Genomic DNA, 17,410 nt, shown 5'->3' with positions numbered 1-17,410 from the left:
AGTGGATTTCCCACTAGAGGAAATCTGCCATCAAAATCCGTTTTAATAATAATAATAATAATTCTTTATTTATATAGCGCACACAGATTGCGCAGCGCTGTATAGTGCTTGCCAAATCGGTCCCTGTCCCCAATGGGACTCACAATCTAATCAACATACCAGTGTGTTTTGGAGTGTGGGAGGAAACCTGAGGACCCGGAGGAATCCCATGCAAACACGGAGAAAACATACAAACTCTTTGCAGATGTTGACCCTAGGACTTGGACCCAGGTCCCCAGTGCTGCAAGGCTCTAATGCTCACCACTAAGCCACCATGATTATGATAAACCAGGGGCACTTACACATAGATGCAGGCCCTGTGACTGTGGTAATCTTCTTATATTTGTTATCAAAGGCCTCCTCCCTTCTAAAATAGACTTTTAAAATTATTGATTTTAAATTTAATTTTAAAATGTTAATGAGCCAGAAGGGCTACCCTAGCCCTTCTATGATCCGTGCTACAGACTGGTGCACTGCTTCACCCTCCCTTATACTCCCTCAGGTATGCTCATTTGCATAATTTTAAACATTGATTTTAGAAGTAAGGAGGCCTGGATAAGACATATAAGAAGTTAACCACAGTCAAAGAGCATCGATCTATGGGTAAGGGTTCCTGGTTTATTATGCTGGATTTTGATGGGAGATTTCCTTTAAATTTCTACTTAAATGAGGCATTAAACTTATATACCTCCACCTGCTAGAAAACTACTATGCAGTAAGCTGGTGTTATCCTTAGCACATACCCCATTATTTCACTGTGTCGTCTTCAGTTCTGAAGCCAACTGGAGTCTTCTGACCATACTGATTGATGGCTAATCTAATCCTTAGCAATAAGTAGACTACAAGCAACCCATTGATCTACACCACTTAAATAGCTATTATTACACAGTCTGGATACATAGGTATCACTGTACTTGTTACTTCAACATATACCCCTTGTTCTACTGATTACAGGAGTCCTGATCACCAGATCCCAAAAATTCAACATAAATGAATGATTAGGGTATTAATGCATATTCCTATTAAATTCTATCACATGAACTTTTACTGTTGTCTAAATGTACATGTTGTATTGCACAACCTTTAATTTTTATAATAATACTGATATTAGATATTTAATCAGGCATAATAAGTACATTTCTCTGATATTCTTTTCTAACTCTTCTCTTCTCACAAGTGGGTGCGGTTCACTGTGTCCATTCCAAATGGCACATGCTCTAGGAGCAAAACCAGGGAAAAACAGAACTACGTGGCCAAAAACTAGAACATTGGTGTTGTTGAGACTGACGTTGCTTTCAATTAACATGCCACAGGAGAGTGTCATGGTTATGTTAAAATTTGCAAAACAAAATAATATGGAACAATAATTGTTTGATATATTTATTTTTTGTAAATATCTGTGCTGTTCATTAGAAAAACAACACAGTAGCTATATCACTGAATAAAAGCAGATCATTGTGATCCTTCTTTGATATGACCTCGCAAAATTCCATTGAAAAGTGTGGTCTTCTCCAAGAAGATCCCCAGAAAGCACAATATAGTACAGCATATGACGGGATGGACAATCTGTCACAGGAAATCGGGACTGGATGTGGTTTTTATTTATTCACAACTTCCCCTATTAGAGAAGCCTCATTATATGGTTACACCTAGATCTCATTACTGACCATACAGGTGGACCGATGGTGGAGAAAATGATAAAAGAATAACAATTAACCTCCATGAATGGAAACCAAACGTTCTTAGCTGTGCTTCACACGTCTCCTGTCACAAGGTTTTTAGACCACAGTAAGGCTATATTCACACTGCCGTTGCCCGCCCGTAGCGTAGTGGGCAACGGCAGTGTACGGGGAGAGGAGGAGGAGGTGAGCGCAGCTCACCCCCGCCCCTCTCCATAGGAATTAATGGCGCACGGCGCCGTACTACGGAGTACGGGTACGGAGCGGTACGGTGCCGCACGTTTGCTGCACCGTACCGCTCCCGTAGAGCGCCATGCACCCATTGACGTCTATGGAGGACGTATATCGGCCGTATATACGTTGGCCGTATATACGTCCTCCATACGTCAGTGTGAATGTAGCCTAAATCCTCTTGGTGATACTTTTTATGTCACCCCATGACCTAAATTTGTGTACAAAAAATATGGAAGTGTAGTTGAGTTCAGTAAAACATCAGTAAGAAACTAACTACACTCCTGTATTTTTTTAATAGAGGCGCATGCTTTGGGCTCTCTTCCCGGAATTCTTCAAGCCTTAATGGTGGTCATATCGGTGCTCAGTATTTAGAGATACAAGAATATTTAGGAAAATGTTGAGTCACATGTATAGAAGAAAACTTTTTGTTATATGAAACATAATCTATAACTTTTACATTGTTGTCTTTGTGAAGTAACATGTGTTCTCCCCATTACAGACCGATTGTATCTGAGAAAAATGAACTCCTCATTCAGTTCTTGTCAGACCTAAGTCTGACTGCCGATGGGTTTATTGGACATTACAAATTCAGGCCAAAAAGATTATTAACAACCACATCCTCCCCTGTGACAACAACTGCTCCCACCACTGCAAGTAAGTGAATCTGCCTTTCCATAAGTACAGGACTCCTGTAAGTTACTGGACATTAAAGACCATTTAAGCTTTTTGAAGGAGACGTCTACCTGTCATACATTCCTCTGCTAATAGTTGTGATGTTAATCTCTAAAATACCAAATTCTGCTAATCACAGATAAGAAAATGGTATTTTAATGGAATAGTTCTGATGTTTATCAAAACAGGGTCTTTGAAGTGCAAGGAACTTCTTGTGAAGATCAGTGAGGTTCCCAGGAATTAGTGTGATTAGCCATGTCTGTAATAGATGGCACTCAGCACCGCTTAATAACCTCGATGGGGAACATTATCAGGAGCATTGAGGCAGAATTCAGTGAATTCATGTATGACCTTTGTCATAGTCACAGTATGGTTTCCCCTTTCACACAACATTGGGCAGTACAAAAGAAAGATTTTACCAATATACTCATTTATTATTGTCATTTTTGTATTCCTCATATGTGAAACAAGAAAATATTGATACACTAGGGGGGATTTATCATTACAATTTGTCTTTGACTTGGTTGTCTATGTTCAATTCCATTTTTGTTTTTTATGAATGAATCAAGTGAGTGTATGTATGTTTTTGTATTTGGGTTTTTTTAAATTTTGTTTGTCTAAGTGTTCTGCTTTTTGGCACACCTGTCCCTATGAAGAGCAATTGGTCTTGATAAATTTGGTAGTGGTTTTTGTCTTTTTTCGACGTCAGTGGGCGACAGGAGTCATTTTGCACCAAAAAATGCACCTAAACGAAAAATTGTGCCAAATTGCAAATCAAGAATTTAGTTTAGTATTGAATTTTGCAAGCGCAAGCAGGGTCTGTTTTTGCACTATCCTATGTTCATTTGGTGCAATAGAAAGTGGCAAAACAGCATTTGTACCACAACTTCGCCAAAACAATGCCAAACATAGACAAAAAATTATAAAACACCCCCCACACACACACACACACTGAATTTTCTACTATCTTTTGTTTATTTCACTGTGAACAAATCACAGAACCCCAGTGTTATAACAATTTTATTCGCACCAATTATTTCAAGACCAGATACCTTACATGGATTGTTGGATCTCCATTCAAGTCCTGGCTTGCTCTAAGTGCTATGTGTTTCTAGAATCTTCCACCCTAGTAGGGAAAAATACATGCCAGGAAAACTTCATGTCCATATTTTACCAACTATACTATCTTACTCTATGTATTTGAGAGGGCGAAAATAGTTAGAAAGAACATTAGTTAAATTTTTCATTTATTACCTATTATTAGTTTACAAAATGTTGTACTTCATTGTGTGACCCTTTCCAGCCCTGTAAGGAGTTACTCTGTAGTCATAAGGCCATCTGAACAACTTAAAGTCTAAACACACTTATGTCTTCTTGGTTTACCTGCTGTTCTCAGAGGACATCAATGGATTTGTCAGTCCTAAAGAGAAATTTTCCAGACTCTACTTAAAGAGGACCTGTCACCCAAATTTTCTAACTTACTAAAGTAAGCAGCTCCTAGTACTTTAACAAATGCTGCAGTGTTAGAGTGATAGCGTTACCGGAAACCTCCGGTAACGCTATCTAACACTGCGGGGGGGTACAGTGTAATTGTCGGACAGCTCCCAAAGCTGCCCGACATATTCATGAGGGGGCGGGGTTTGGGCATGGTTAGGGGCGGTGACTGCCGCCTGGCGCGCGACAGTCACTGCCGGCCTATGGAGCGAGCGGGGAAGAGGCAGCACCTCGGATCGCCCCCTCATGAATACATCAGACTGCTTTGCGAGATTTCTGGTAATGCTATCCTTCTAACACTGCGGCGTTTGTTCAAGCACTAGGAGCTGCTTACTTTAGTAAGCAACTCCTAGTGGCGAAATTTTGGGTGACAGGTCCTCTTTAATGGGATCCTTCAGAGTATTATAATTGACTGGTATTAGTGGTCTTGTACATGATGATACTAATGTGCTATGACTGGTATTCATATTACAATGCAATATTTAGATGGATTTGGATATTTTGAATGTTAACATAAATTATGTTATGTATGACTATAGGAGGACAGTCTCCCTGGATTGTTAAATTGCTAATTGTAGGGGAGTATGCCATTTTCCAAAGGACGATGTATCATTAATGAAGAGGTTATCCTGTTCTTACACAAAGCTGTTTTAATGAATCTTTGTGTTAAAATCACTAAAATAAACTGACTTGCCATTCTTGGAGGTCATGACAATCACAGGGGAGGAGGAGTACAATTAGTAATGAGAATACCAGCCACTAGCACTAACTGCAACAAATCCAAGTTCCCCGAACATTGCTGGATATGATAGAGAAGCTGATAAGCATGCTGGACAATTTATTATAAAAGGGAACCTAGCAGTAGAATTTAGTTACAATTGTAGAAACGGAAGTGAATCCAGCACTTGACCCAGGTTTGTGATTTAAAATTTCATCTTTTATTCGTATAGTGCATAATCCAGTACAGCTTAAAAGTAGAATTTAGCCCCCTAAATTCAGGATTCCTCCATACAGCTGAGGGTTCTGAACCTTTATACCTTACCTGTGTAGATAGCTGAATTTAGGATATTCACATCGCGTGCACCGAAATCCTGGGGCAATACAGGGAAAATCGTTGCAAAGCGGAAAAATTTGTGTAACCCGCAGGTAAAACGCGATTCGGGCCCTTAGTAAATGACCCCCTAAATGTAGAGATTGGAGTGACCTTACTGGTCTTCTGTACATTCATGTGGCATTTTATTGAGCTTTAAATGTAATGATGTTTTAAGATGTCGAAACTTCACACTCATTTGACCTTTTACCACGCATACTCCCTGGTGTGCTGGTGACTCTATAATCTAAGCAGTGATACATCTCTTGCATTTGTTCCAGACATTATTTTTAGCTTCCATACAACTGAGGTCTGTCTTGTTTCAATTGTCTGTAGGTTTTTCTTTGGAGGTTTAGAAGTGGCACTGGAAATTCTATGTTTAGTACTAAAAATAAATCTGTCTGGGTCAGATGAATTAAAGACTTGTAATTTCTGACGATTACCTTTGCTGTTCATACATTCCAATGTGGCTGACCACATAGCATGCACATAGCAAATGTGGTGTGTAAGCATTCGATCCTTCTGGTGTCCAGTATATCAGTCTCAGATTAGGCTCACATGGTTTTCTTTGTATATGCTCAGATATGTGCCATGAAAGCTCCCGGTATGTATGCTGAGTGTATACCTAGACATATACTGGCATGTAGAGGCATATATTTTGCATCCATCTGCACAGTTCATATTGTATACGGTGCAAAAAAACGGATAAAAAGGCAGCAGGCTGCTCCCTCCTGCTGAGTGACGTATAGGGTGAGTGAAGTCTATGGGGATGGATGCGGCAGTACTGCACCCTCCCCCCAGCCACTGCTGAGTGTACTCTCAGGGAGGCCTCAGTGATGTCACTGTCCATATAAGGGTATTGACATCACTGGGGAAATAACAGTATGCTCACAGCATGTTTTACAGATATTCACCTCTCCCCCCACATTCAGGAGCAAACATGATGGATGCAAGGGAGGAGGGACCATAGGAAAGATATGTACTAGCAACACGTTGTAAGGAATAGTCCTCCCAATGTATACTTGCAAAGTATTATATGTATATAGAGTACATAAAAAAACCCAAATTGTGATCACATCTCTATAAAGATAGATTATTAAATAGATACTACAATCCTGGGATATATATACAATTTCAACAGTTCTGTTGCTACTAAATATAGACACAAATCTCCAGTTCTAATAACTAACACTGTGTACTGTTTTGTATGACAGAATTCCATAACTTCTATGTAAATCGCACTGTATGTAAAACCCTTTGTTATACTTTCCTTTTTCTTATTTTTTCACTTTTTTTGTCTGTGATTTTGATGAAATTTGCAGTTTAGGCACCTAACAGAGCCTCTGATGCAGATGTGATGTGTTTTCACAATGATCAATATACTTTCCATACAAAGATCTCAGTACATGAGAAGTAATTTATCAACTGCTTCATTACTTTTTGATTAATCTCAGCGTGAATGCGCCATGTTTTGCCTTTCCTAGTGGCTGGCAATGAGTGATGCAATAAGGAAAGTATGGAAAACTGTGTTAGGAAGGATGATAAATCATAGCCAATTTGTGGTCAGCCTCCTACACTGCCGGCTACTAATGTTACAGTATGTGGCATTAACCCCTGCATTGTAAGAGATCCCCACCGCTTATTAAACTTTTAATACAAGGCCTCTCTTTTACTTGGCCAGGTGGATGAAATCACATGTACTGGAACTTCTCTGGACAAAATTTTCCATTTATATGTACTGTATACAGTAATATTTAAAGATTTTCAGCACCACATCTGATCATGTGTAGTGTGTGGTGTTACAGCTGAGCTGCGATCCCCCCACATAATATAATATGGTCTAGTGTGGATTTGTTTATAGAAGAAAGTAGCCATTTTTTTTTTTAAATCTTGGACAATCCCTTTAAGTTTGGATATAGGTGCAAGCCTAAGAAGTGATATCCTGTGGATCTTTCATTGAAAATCCCCTTTAAACAAGAGATGTTCTTCTTTAATGTATATGAAGATTAGAAAAAATATCATAAGACCCACGTTAGGGTTTATATATCATATGGACAGTAGACTACATTTTTGTGAGTTTGCGAAATACCTGACATATAAGGTACATTAAATGGCATACGAGCTTGAGATACCAAGGATTACTACCAAATCTTAGGTCTTTGAGGGGATCCTCCTGTACTTTATTACTTTTTATTTAATCTTTCTCTCTTCCTTCCTGTATAATAAATGAGAAACAGCCTGGGATCAAAGGTTATTAGAGAGAAGAAAAACATTAAAATCTCTAGCTTTACCGATCCCATTCCTTTTATATTTCCTGCTTCTTTTTTAAAACAAATTTCATTGTTTGAGTTGAATGAATGTAAGACTGGACGTATATATTTCCGATTGTTCATTCTGCAGACAGCTATCTCTTCCATCCTCCATGTACCATATATACAAAAAAATGTGCTGAAAACCCAAATTCGGCTTATACTTGAGTAAAAAATAATATATCAAAACTCACCTTTCTGGCTTCCCCCGCTGCTGGCTATATACTGGGGCAGGGGGCTGGCTATATACTGGGGCAGGGGGCTGGTTATATACTGGGGCAGGGGTCTGGCTATATACTGGGGTATATGGGCTGGCAGGCTATATACTGGGGGCAAGTGCTGGCTATATACTATGGGGCAGGGCCCAGCAGGTTATATAATGGGGAGGCTGTGACCAATGCATTTCCCACCCTCGGCTTATACTCGAGTCAATAGGTTTTCCCAGGTTTTTGTTGTAAAATTAGGGGCCTCGGCTTATACTTGGGTTGGCTTACACTTGAGTATATATGGTATATACAGTAGATATAGTACAATGTGATTGAATGAATGTAGCAGCAAATGAATGTGATTGTTTGTATAATAAGAAACTATAAAAACTATGAGCAATTGATATATAAAGTATATTGAAAAACTGTCATTGTTTAAATAATACATTTTATTGTGTTCTGTTTTGTGTTTTGAGACCCTTTGCAAACATATTAGAAACACATCACCCTATGCATATAGGTTTTCACCTAAATGAATGCATTTGGTAGATAGCAACGTGTGTTTCGCCATTTAACAAATCAAATCACATGTTGCTACTCACAGAGCTCATTTGTGCTGTTCAATGTGCACATGCATTGGATGTTGCGTTTCTCCCCATGTTTCGAAACGTAACACAAGTGCATTGTGGGATTGCAGCCTCAATGTCATAAGATGTTGTGGCACATTTACTAAGGGCTTTGCGCCAGTTTTCTGTCGGAATTTGCACATTCTTTTTCATGCAATCTGCTTGCACAGGTATTTAAGAAGTGTCATGACCACATTTGTGTCACACACGACCATTTTGTGGCGCAGCTGCGCTTATCATCATGCGCCACAAATTAGGGGGCATTACAGTGCTCCGTCGGACCTTGTGCCAGATTTATCATGAAGAGTGTTGCAAACCCTATGTTAAAGGTGCTCGTAAAAAAGTTGGTGCAATCTGTCAGAGCAGTGCATGGAGCGCCAGATTCATGAAGAACGGAGACCAGAAATCATGAATCTGGCGCCCCCTGCACTATACGCAGGCAAACTGCATTTACTGTTAGTAACTGTTGCCCAATTATGCTGTTGTATACATAAACTTTGCTACATCTGGTTGCAAACACATGTGCATATGCTCTGAATGGGAGAGAGGATGTTAGCATCTGACAGACTGTTGAAAGCAGCTTGACCCTACTATCCTCTGACCTCTGCCATTAGAAGAGACTCTGGAGGCCCCATACACTTCAGATGGCCGTCTGACTTCAGCTGAAATAACTTTTATGTGTACGGTCAGATGAAATATGTAGGATATTTAGAGGGAGTCTACCACCTCCACAAGCATTATAATGTGTTGGCTGCATGTCATGATGAAATGCAATATCATTTCCAAAATCCCTTTATTATTTTTGATCCTAATCCTGTCTTGCACCAAGGTCATGTCTGCTAGTCCTGCCTGGACTCACTATCAGATAAGCAGGAGATTTATCTTATGGGTTGTCACTGGAAGAAGAAGTGATTTAGATGGGAAAAGCAGGGCTCCTGGTGCTGGGAACTTACCGTATATTCCGGCGTATAAGACGACCTGGTGTATAAGACGACCCCCCTACTTTCCTGTTAAAATATAGAGTTTAAGATATATTCGCCGTATAAGACTACCCCTTTTCCAACGCATACAAAACACCGGTAAAAATTTAAAAAAAAAACTGATTTGAATTTAACATGGTCCTTTTTTTAATTTAAATTCTTATGACATGCAGGTATATAGCAGGAAAACTGTCGCTCATAAACATAAGGCATACAACAACAACATTACCATCGTCCATTTTACTGTAAATGTTACCATACTGTACCTTAAATTTTTATTTTATTAAATATTCCATGCCATGTACTCAGAAGTGGAAAAAAAATTCCAAATGCAATGAAAATGGTGAAAAAACGCATTTGCACCATTTTCTTGTGGGCTTGGATATTACGTCTTTCACTGAGGGCCCCAAATGACATGTCTACTTTATTCTTTTGGTCGGTATGATTAAGGGGATACCAAATTTGTATAGGTTTTATAATGTTTTCATACATTTACAAAAATGAAAACCTCCTGTACAAAAATTATTTTTTTGATTTTGCCAACTTCTGGCGCTAATAACTTTTTTATACTTTGGTGTACGGAGCTGTGGGTGGTGTCATTTTTTGTGAAATTTGATAATATTTTCAATGATATCATTTTTAGGACTGTTCGACCTTTTGATCACTTTTTATAGATTTTTTTATATTTTTCAAAATGGCAAAAAAGTGCCATTTTCGACTTTGGGCGCTGTTTTCCGTTACGGGGTTAAACGCATTGAAAAACCGTTATCATATTTTGATAGATCGGGCATTTTCGGACTCGTCGATACCTAATGTGTTTATGATTTTTACTGTTTATTTATATTTATGTCAGTTCTAGGGAAAGGGGGGTGATTTGAAATTTTAGGTTTTTTTATTATAATTTTTTTTTTTTAACTTTTTTTTATTTTTATTTATACTATTTTTCAGACTCCCTACGGTACTTTAACCCTGGGTTGTCCGATCAATCCTACCATATACTGCCATACTACAGTATGGCATTATATGGGGATTTTCCTCATTCATTACAATGTGCTATCAGCACATTGTAATGAAGGGGTTAAAACGAAATAGCCTCGGGTCTTCGGAAGACCCGAGGCTACCATGGAGACGGATCGTCATGGGAAGCGGCGATCCCAGGTAGGATGGCGGCGCCCATGCACCGCTATCTTTTTGAGGCTGCCGGCAGCTTTGCGGGTGTTACCGGTAAGCTTTTGCTGCAATATGCAGCAAAGACTTACCGGCTATGGAGAGGGCTCAGCCCGTGAGCCCTCTCCATGCAGCGGGACCCGACCGCCGGCGTGAATACACGGTGGGCGGTCGCGATTACCGGCGTATAAGACGACCCCAGAGAAGACAGAAGATTTTTCTGTCTTCAAAAGTCGTCTTATACGCCGGAATATACGGTACACCAAATGCCTCATTATCATACAGAATAATCTGGGAATAACAACATGATGTCGGCAGATTTCCCGGTGGTTAATTTCCCTTTAAAGCAAATCTATCATTTGTTTTCTTTTGTGTTTGATATCATTATATAACAAAACATATCATTTTATTCTAATCTGTTTTTCTTTTTTGGTTGTAACTTTCCGTGACTATAGGGGTTATCATGTTGCCTAAGTTGTATTTTGCTTTACTGAAGCCTAATTGCCATAGCAGCGATAGACTAACATGACATTTTAGACGAAGGAGGAGGTGATAAGCTAACATGAGCACACATTTATCAAAAACAGTGCAAACTACACTATGTGCATTCTGCCTGTGTATAGTGCAGAGTGCACCAGTTTCAGAAATTTTGGCACACATTCTGCATGAATCTGGTGCCCCCTGCACTGCTCCGACAGAGTTCAACAACTTTTTTTGGTCCACCTTTAGCATAGGGCGTGTGACACAATTCTGATGGTCTCTGCATGATAAATGTGTTGCACGCAATTTTGTGTTGCTTTGGATGTATTGCAACAGCAACAAAAAAGAGTCATGTGCGCAGTGTGACACATATATGGCCGGACATCTCTTAAATACATGTGCAAGCATTTTTCACTAGAAAGAATGTGCAAAGTCAGACAGAAAACTGGCACAAGGCGCTTTAGTAAATGTGGGCCACTGTCCGTAATGATATATTGATGGGTCAGTGTTATCTATATAGAGGTCATTGTATAGGGAGGGGGAGGAGATAAGCTGTGACATCATCTATTGTCAGTAGTGATGTAATGATGGGTCAGTGTTATCTATATAGAGGTCATTATACTGGGAGGGGGAGGAGATAAGCTGTGACATCATCTATTGTCAGCAGTGATGTAATAATGGGTCAGTGTTATCTATATAGAGGTCATTACACTGGGAGGGGGAGGAGATAAACTGTGACATCATCTATTGTCAGTAGTGATGTAATGATGGGTTAGTGTTATCTATAAAGAGGTCATTGTACAGGGAGGGTGAGGAGATAAACTGTGACATCATCTATTGTCAGTTGTGATGTAATGATGGGTCAGTGTTATCTATATAGAGGTCATTGTACAGGAAGAGGGAGGAGATAAACTGTGACATCATCTATTGTCAGTAGTGATGTAATGATGGGTTAGTGTTATCCATATAGAGGTCATTGTACAGGGAGGAGGAGATAAGCTGTGACATCATCTATTGTCAGTAGTGATGTAATGATCGGTCAGTGTTATCTATATAGAGGACATTGTACAGGGAGGAGGAGGAGATAAGCTGTGACATCCTCTATTGTCAGTAGTAATGTAATGATGGGTCAGTGTTGTCTATATAGAGGTCATTGTACAGGAAGGGGGAGAAGATAAGCTGTGACATCCTCTATTGTCAGTAGTAATGTAATGATGGGTCAGTGTTGTCTATATAGAGGTCATTGTACAGGGACGGGGAGAAGATAAGCTGTGACATCATCTATTGTCAGTAGTGATGTAATGATGGGTCAGTGTTATGTATATAGAGGTCATTGTACAGGGAGGGGGAGGAGATAAGCTGTGACATCATCTATTGTCAGTAGTGATGTAATGATGGGTTAGTGTTATCTATATAGAGGTCATTGTACAGGGAGGGGGAGGAGATAAGCTGTGACATCATCTATTGTCAGTAGTGATGTAATGATGGGTCAGTGTTATCTATATAGAGGTCATTGTACAGGGAGGGGGAGGAGATAAGCTGTGACATCATCTATTGTCAGTAGTGATGTAATGATAAATCAGTGTTGTCTATGTAAAGGTTTAATATCATTAAATTAGTTCACTGAAAAGGGGCCTACTGAGGCTCTGTCACCCAGGGGCCTACTGAAACCTGGAGCTGACCTTGGCTTAAAGGGTGAATATCTATGGCACCTAAGCTGAATCCGAATAAAGTGGTAATATTGGATCCAAAAGAAATTCCTTTTTTGTGTATATTGTAGATGCTGGTATAGAAGTTTACGATGAGAATAACATATCTAACATGACTTATCTTTTCAGTGTTCTTTATTAATTACGTTAAAGGAGTTTTCTACTTTCCAACTCACCGACAAGTAAAACCAGCATCGAGCAAGGCACTTTTTTATTACTTTAGAAAAAAATAAGTCTTGATGTTTATGCAAATGAGCTCCTCAGTGGTGTAGGTCACGCCTGCTGGTGCACCTGCTCTCTTCCATTTTAGCTGCTCTGCATCAGCATCAGCACCCATTGCACAATGGTTGACACCCAGAAAGAAGAAAACCTGTGTACCAGCAGACACGGCTTTAACAGAATACATCGAGAATATCATTTGGAAAAAAATTGGTGGAAAACCTTAGAGGTACATCTTGAAAGCCTATAGAGTGCCCCACACAATGTACTTGTGGGTAAGTTGGGAGGTGTAGGCTGACTTTAACATTAGTTATAATAATTCCATTTACTACTTTATGTATTTATCTTGTCTTTCGTGTTTTTTTTTTAGATTTAAAACCTACAGTTTCACTGTGTCAGCAAAAGTGTAAGAGAAGTGGCAGCCTGGAGAGCAATTACTGTTCAAGTAACTTTGGTAAAAAAAAATCATTAATTTACTACTTTGCATTTTAATACCAAGAAACTGGTAAAATGTGAGTCGGCTCGTTGCTGGTTCTGTGTCTTATGTTGATGTCTGCAGCTCAAAAGATTCCTTGAGCCATTTAGAAAACTGTAAACATCTGTCCTCTGCAAACAGCGTAAACACAAATGGCCAGACAGAAGGTGAACTGTTACTATATAAAGGTCTTTATTCAGACATCTCGTTGCTACATGTTGTATTTCTGGAACTTTGTGTGTATTTTTGGCTTACAAGGACAAGTTTGTCACTTTGGATCCAAACCTTCTTAATGTTGTATTTCATAAGAAGACTGAAGCAAACGAGAATATATTGCGTTAAAAGAGTTTCATAAGATGTTCAAAATGGTGGAAAACAACCATTTATACATTTAGAACGAGATCAAATTATATATTTTTTTTACTTTTATTAATGTTGTAATGAGGTATTTTGTATATAAAGGAGAAATAATGGGATGACAGCTAAAGCGGTTTTCAATCAAATATAATTAGAAAAATTATGCTGATTCTCATCCAATCCCCTTCTGACACCTCCTGGTTCCTTCTTGGCTGCTCATCCAATCACTAGCAAATCCTTTCTGCAGCCAGTGATTGGCTAACAGAGACGACAGAGCCTGAACTATTTGTTCATGTTTGGGGTTCGCACACACCCGCAGTAACTAGCCATGGCTTTGATTGACCAGGGGTGTCCCCTTGGCCAATCACAGCCATGTCTAGTAGCTACGGCATTAATATGCCGATTGGCTATTCAGCAGCCAATACAACAATTTGACTGTGTTGTGTGGGGCGCACCCAAGCCCAAACAGAAAGTTCAGGTCCGATCATCTTTATTGGCTAAATGTTTATTGCTTGTGTGTAACAAGAATAAGGTATAGATCAGTGGTCCAAAAAATGTTATTATTGCACCATGGATACGTTCATGAGGTATCACACACCATCTTTCGACACTTCCCGCTCAGCAGCCATTGACAGTTTTCTGCTTCCCATGTGAAGCCCATGTGGTAGAAGTTGACGCCAACATTTCTGGTGGGATAAGGGATAGCATAGCAATAATATTAATAGCATGTAGTTCAACTAAGGGAAGATATTTTAAGAAATCTTTTATAATATCTAAATACTCACATGAATGGGTTGACATAAAATAAGACAATAAGATCTAAAGAGTCGGCTCCTCCGATAAGAGTATTTTTGGTGCTAAAAGTGCCGGGATCTCAATTATTGCGTATTTAAATACTGTAACTATTTTTTACTTATTTTAGTTTTACATTGTTGTATAATTTCTCTTTTTTCCAGTCATTACTGGCACGGTTATAACAACTGTGGGCAGAGGTGGCAGTGTGTACGCAACAGTGTCTATTATCAATGTGTATAAAGAAGGTACACTAGCCATACAGCAAGCTGGAAAATCCATGAGTGCCAAGATTGTTGTGGTGTGTAAACAGTGCCCAATGATCAGGAGAGGTAAGTTTTTGTATAATTGGTTTTATCTGCCAGTCTAAACTTGATGATACGTAACAGGGGTTTTCAACCAAGGTTTCCAGGGGTTCCTTGCTTTCCTGACACTTTAACATTGGATCGCGGTGCTGTAAACATATCTCTTCCAAAATGTTTACCTTTCATTGAAGGGTGAGCCATTCTATAATTCTTATCCAAGGCAAAAAAACATGTTTCAGGGGTTCTCCTGCAGTAATAAGGTACAATGTAAACTATAGATTTTTGATCCTGAGCTTATTCTAGAACATGACATAAGAAACAGGAATTACAATACATATTTAACTTGCCATAAACGGAAGAGGAAATGAAGAATTTAATAAATAGTCTACTAAAAATGTTTAATTGCCCAGAAAACTGTAGGCAAAATCTACTCTGCTATGCCAAGTACTGTGACATTGCACCACAGATGCTTTACATTGCTTTGTCTTTTAATAGCAAAGAACACATGACCAAAACATTTAAAGAGGACCTGTCACCCAAATTTTTGGCACTAAAGTAAGCAGCTCCTAGTGCTTGAACAAACGCCGCAGTGTTAGAGTGATAGCGTTACCGGGAGGGTACAGTGTAATCATCGGACCACTCGCAAAGCTGTCCGATGTATTCATGAGGGGGGCGGTCCAAGGCGCTGCCTCTTCCCCGGACCACCCCGCTCGCTCCATAGGACGGCAGTCACCACCCCTAGCCATGCCCCAAGCCCCGCCCCCTCATGAATATGTCAGACAGCTTTGTGAGCTGTCCGACAATTACACCGTACCCCGCAGCAGTGTTAGATAGCGTTACCGGAGGTTTCCGGTAACACTATCACTCTAACACTGCAGCGTTTGATCAAGCACTAGGACTAGGGCCGAAAATTTGGGTGACAGGTCCTCTTTAAAGTGAAGCCTGTCTATGCTTATTAGTGATGAATTATGAAAAAGAATGTGACAAACAAGAGTACTAGGAATTTACTACTATGCAGAGAGTAAACCTATGAAACCTGAGTCATGGTCCTTTCTTTAGGTCTTGCTCTATACAATAAATGTAATGGATTAATATATTTATTTTGCTAAATCGAACAATACAATCCGTACCTGCTTTTATTTTCCCAGGCCTCTGGCTGTCTGTCCATGGGCATGTGGACAATACAAATCTAGGTGGTCATGTGATTCTTGGCTATTCTTTTTTGTTTAAGCACAGGTCCTGTAGCTTAGAAGGTTTTAGGAAAAAGGGAGCAACATATCCTAATGAGACACAGGGGGAGATTTATCAGTAGTGTCTGAGTGCAGAACTGTTCTAGCTGAAAATTGAGTTCTGATTGGTTGTCATGAGCAACTAGAACAGTTCTGCTCTTAAACACTTCTGATTAATCTCCCCCATTGACTACATTCTTCCTACTCATGTTTTAACAAATATTAATAGAGAATTTCTTTAATTGATACAACTAAGAATACTGATGGGGACTGTTGGACATTGCCAAGTACAGCGCTATTCTGAGGATAAAGAAAAAAATAGCATGACTAGACCCTTTAAAGCATGTAGCGATCGCTGGTGTGTGTGGTAAACAGGGAACAATGTACAAATAATGTAAAAAACTTGACAACAATTTTCATGGGTAACTTTTATCAATCTTCATGAAAGTTGACTGTTGACTGAACCATACCATGTAAAAAGTGAGGTTTTTTTTTATCTTCCTATGTTATTTTTGCAGGTTTGAATTATATCATCATGGGTCAAGTCGATGAAGAGGGACGAGCAAAGATTTTACCGAGCAACTTTGTCATGAGTTTCAAAACAAAGAACCAGAAAATGCTGAACACATTGAAAAACAAGAGATGTTAGATGATTGTTTTTATCTTGATGTATGTGACTGTGCTTCTCCTGATTGAAGATAGTATGAGGTTAGGAATTCTGTAACTCGGTCTGTCTTCATCATCTTTTGGCAGTGTTTCCACGTACGTTCACTGCTAGACGGGGCTGGCCATCATTAACCATTGTAATTCCTTGCACCTCCAGTCAGGGTAGTGCTGATATAAGCTTCTCCCATCGAGATTCCATTGACTTATAAATTGAACTGTTCTAGGTTCCGACTACTTTTAAATCTGTTTTATTTATACATTTCTGATAATTATGAGAATTATATTTTTAGGAGTTAAAAGTATGGTGATGTAACATATGAAAAAAATTTAAGTGCAATATTTATATTTTTTGGTCTTTTTTTATTTTTAAAGCATTTTTTTTCCAGTGTAATAAATATTTTTAAATGCGTTTTTTGGTGTTCAGCCTATGCTTAATAAAAACTATCCTCTAATTATGTTATAGCCTATTTATTCTATGAATACCAACAATGAAAACATTGGCGCTTATAAAAAGAAGGTATTTCTTTATGTACTAATGTTACAAAAGCAACTAATATTAAGTAGTATATAAAATCATAAGCTTAAAATGTGGCTACATAATTTATAAGAAAAGGTTCAACAAGAATTACATGTTACATTACATAATTACACACTAGGTAGAAAATAACAGAGGATTCAGACA

General features: G+C 38.9%; 1 protein-coding gene across 1 annotated transcript in view; it reads left to right on the top strand.

Moving 5' to 3' along the window:
• The window catches only part of PCOLCE2 (procollagen C-endopeptidase enhancer 2), a 45,204-nt gene extending 28,021 nt beyond the window's left edge, over positions 1 to 17,183 (top strand). The window contains exons 6-9 of the mRNA XM_072143072.1: positions 2,452 to 2,606; positions 13,275 to 13,358; positions 14,693 to 14,860; positions 16,581 to 17,183. Of these exons, the coding sequence (XP_071999173.1) occupies positions 2,452 to 2,606; positions 13,275 to 13,358; positions 14,693 to 14,860; positions 16,581 to 16,711 (538 nt within the window). The 3' untranslated portion in view covers positions 16,712 to 17,183. The remainder of the gene's footprint in view (positions 1 to 2,451; positions 2,607 to 13,274; positions 13,359 to 14,692; positions 14,861 to 16,580) is intronic.
• Positions 17,184 to 17,410: the final 227 nt, after the last annotated feature.

Source organism: Engystomops pustulosus, chromosome 3, assembly GCF_040894005.1.
Source record: "Engystomops pustulosus chromosome 3, aEngPut4.maternal, whole genome shotgun sequence".
In the NCBI taxonomy this organism is placed as follows: domain Eukaryota; kingdom Metazoa; phylum Chordata; class Amphibia; order Anura; family Leptodactylidae; genus Engystomops; species Engystomops pustulosus.
This window is presented reverse-complemented; position numbering and strand designations above follow the sequence as displayed.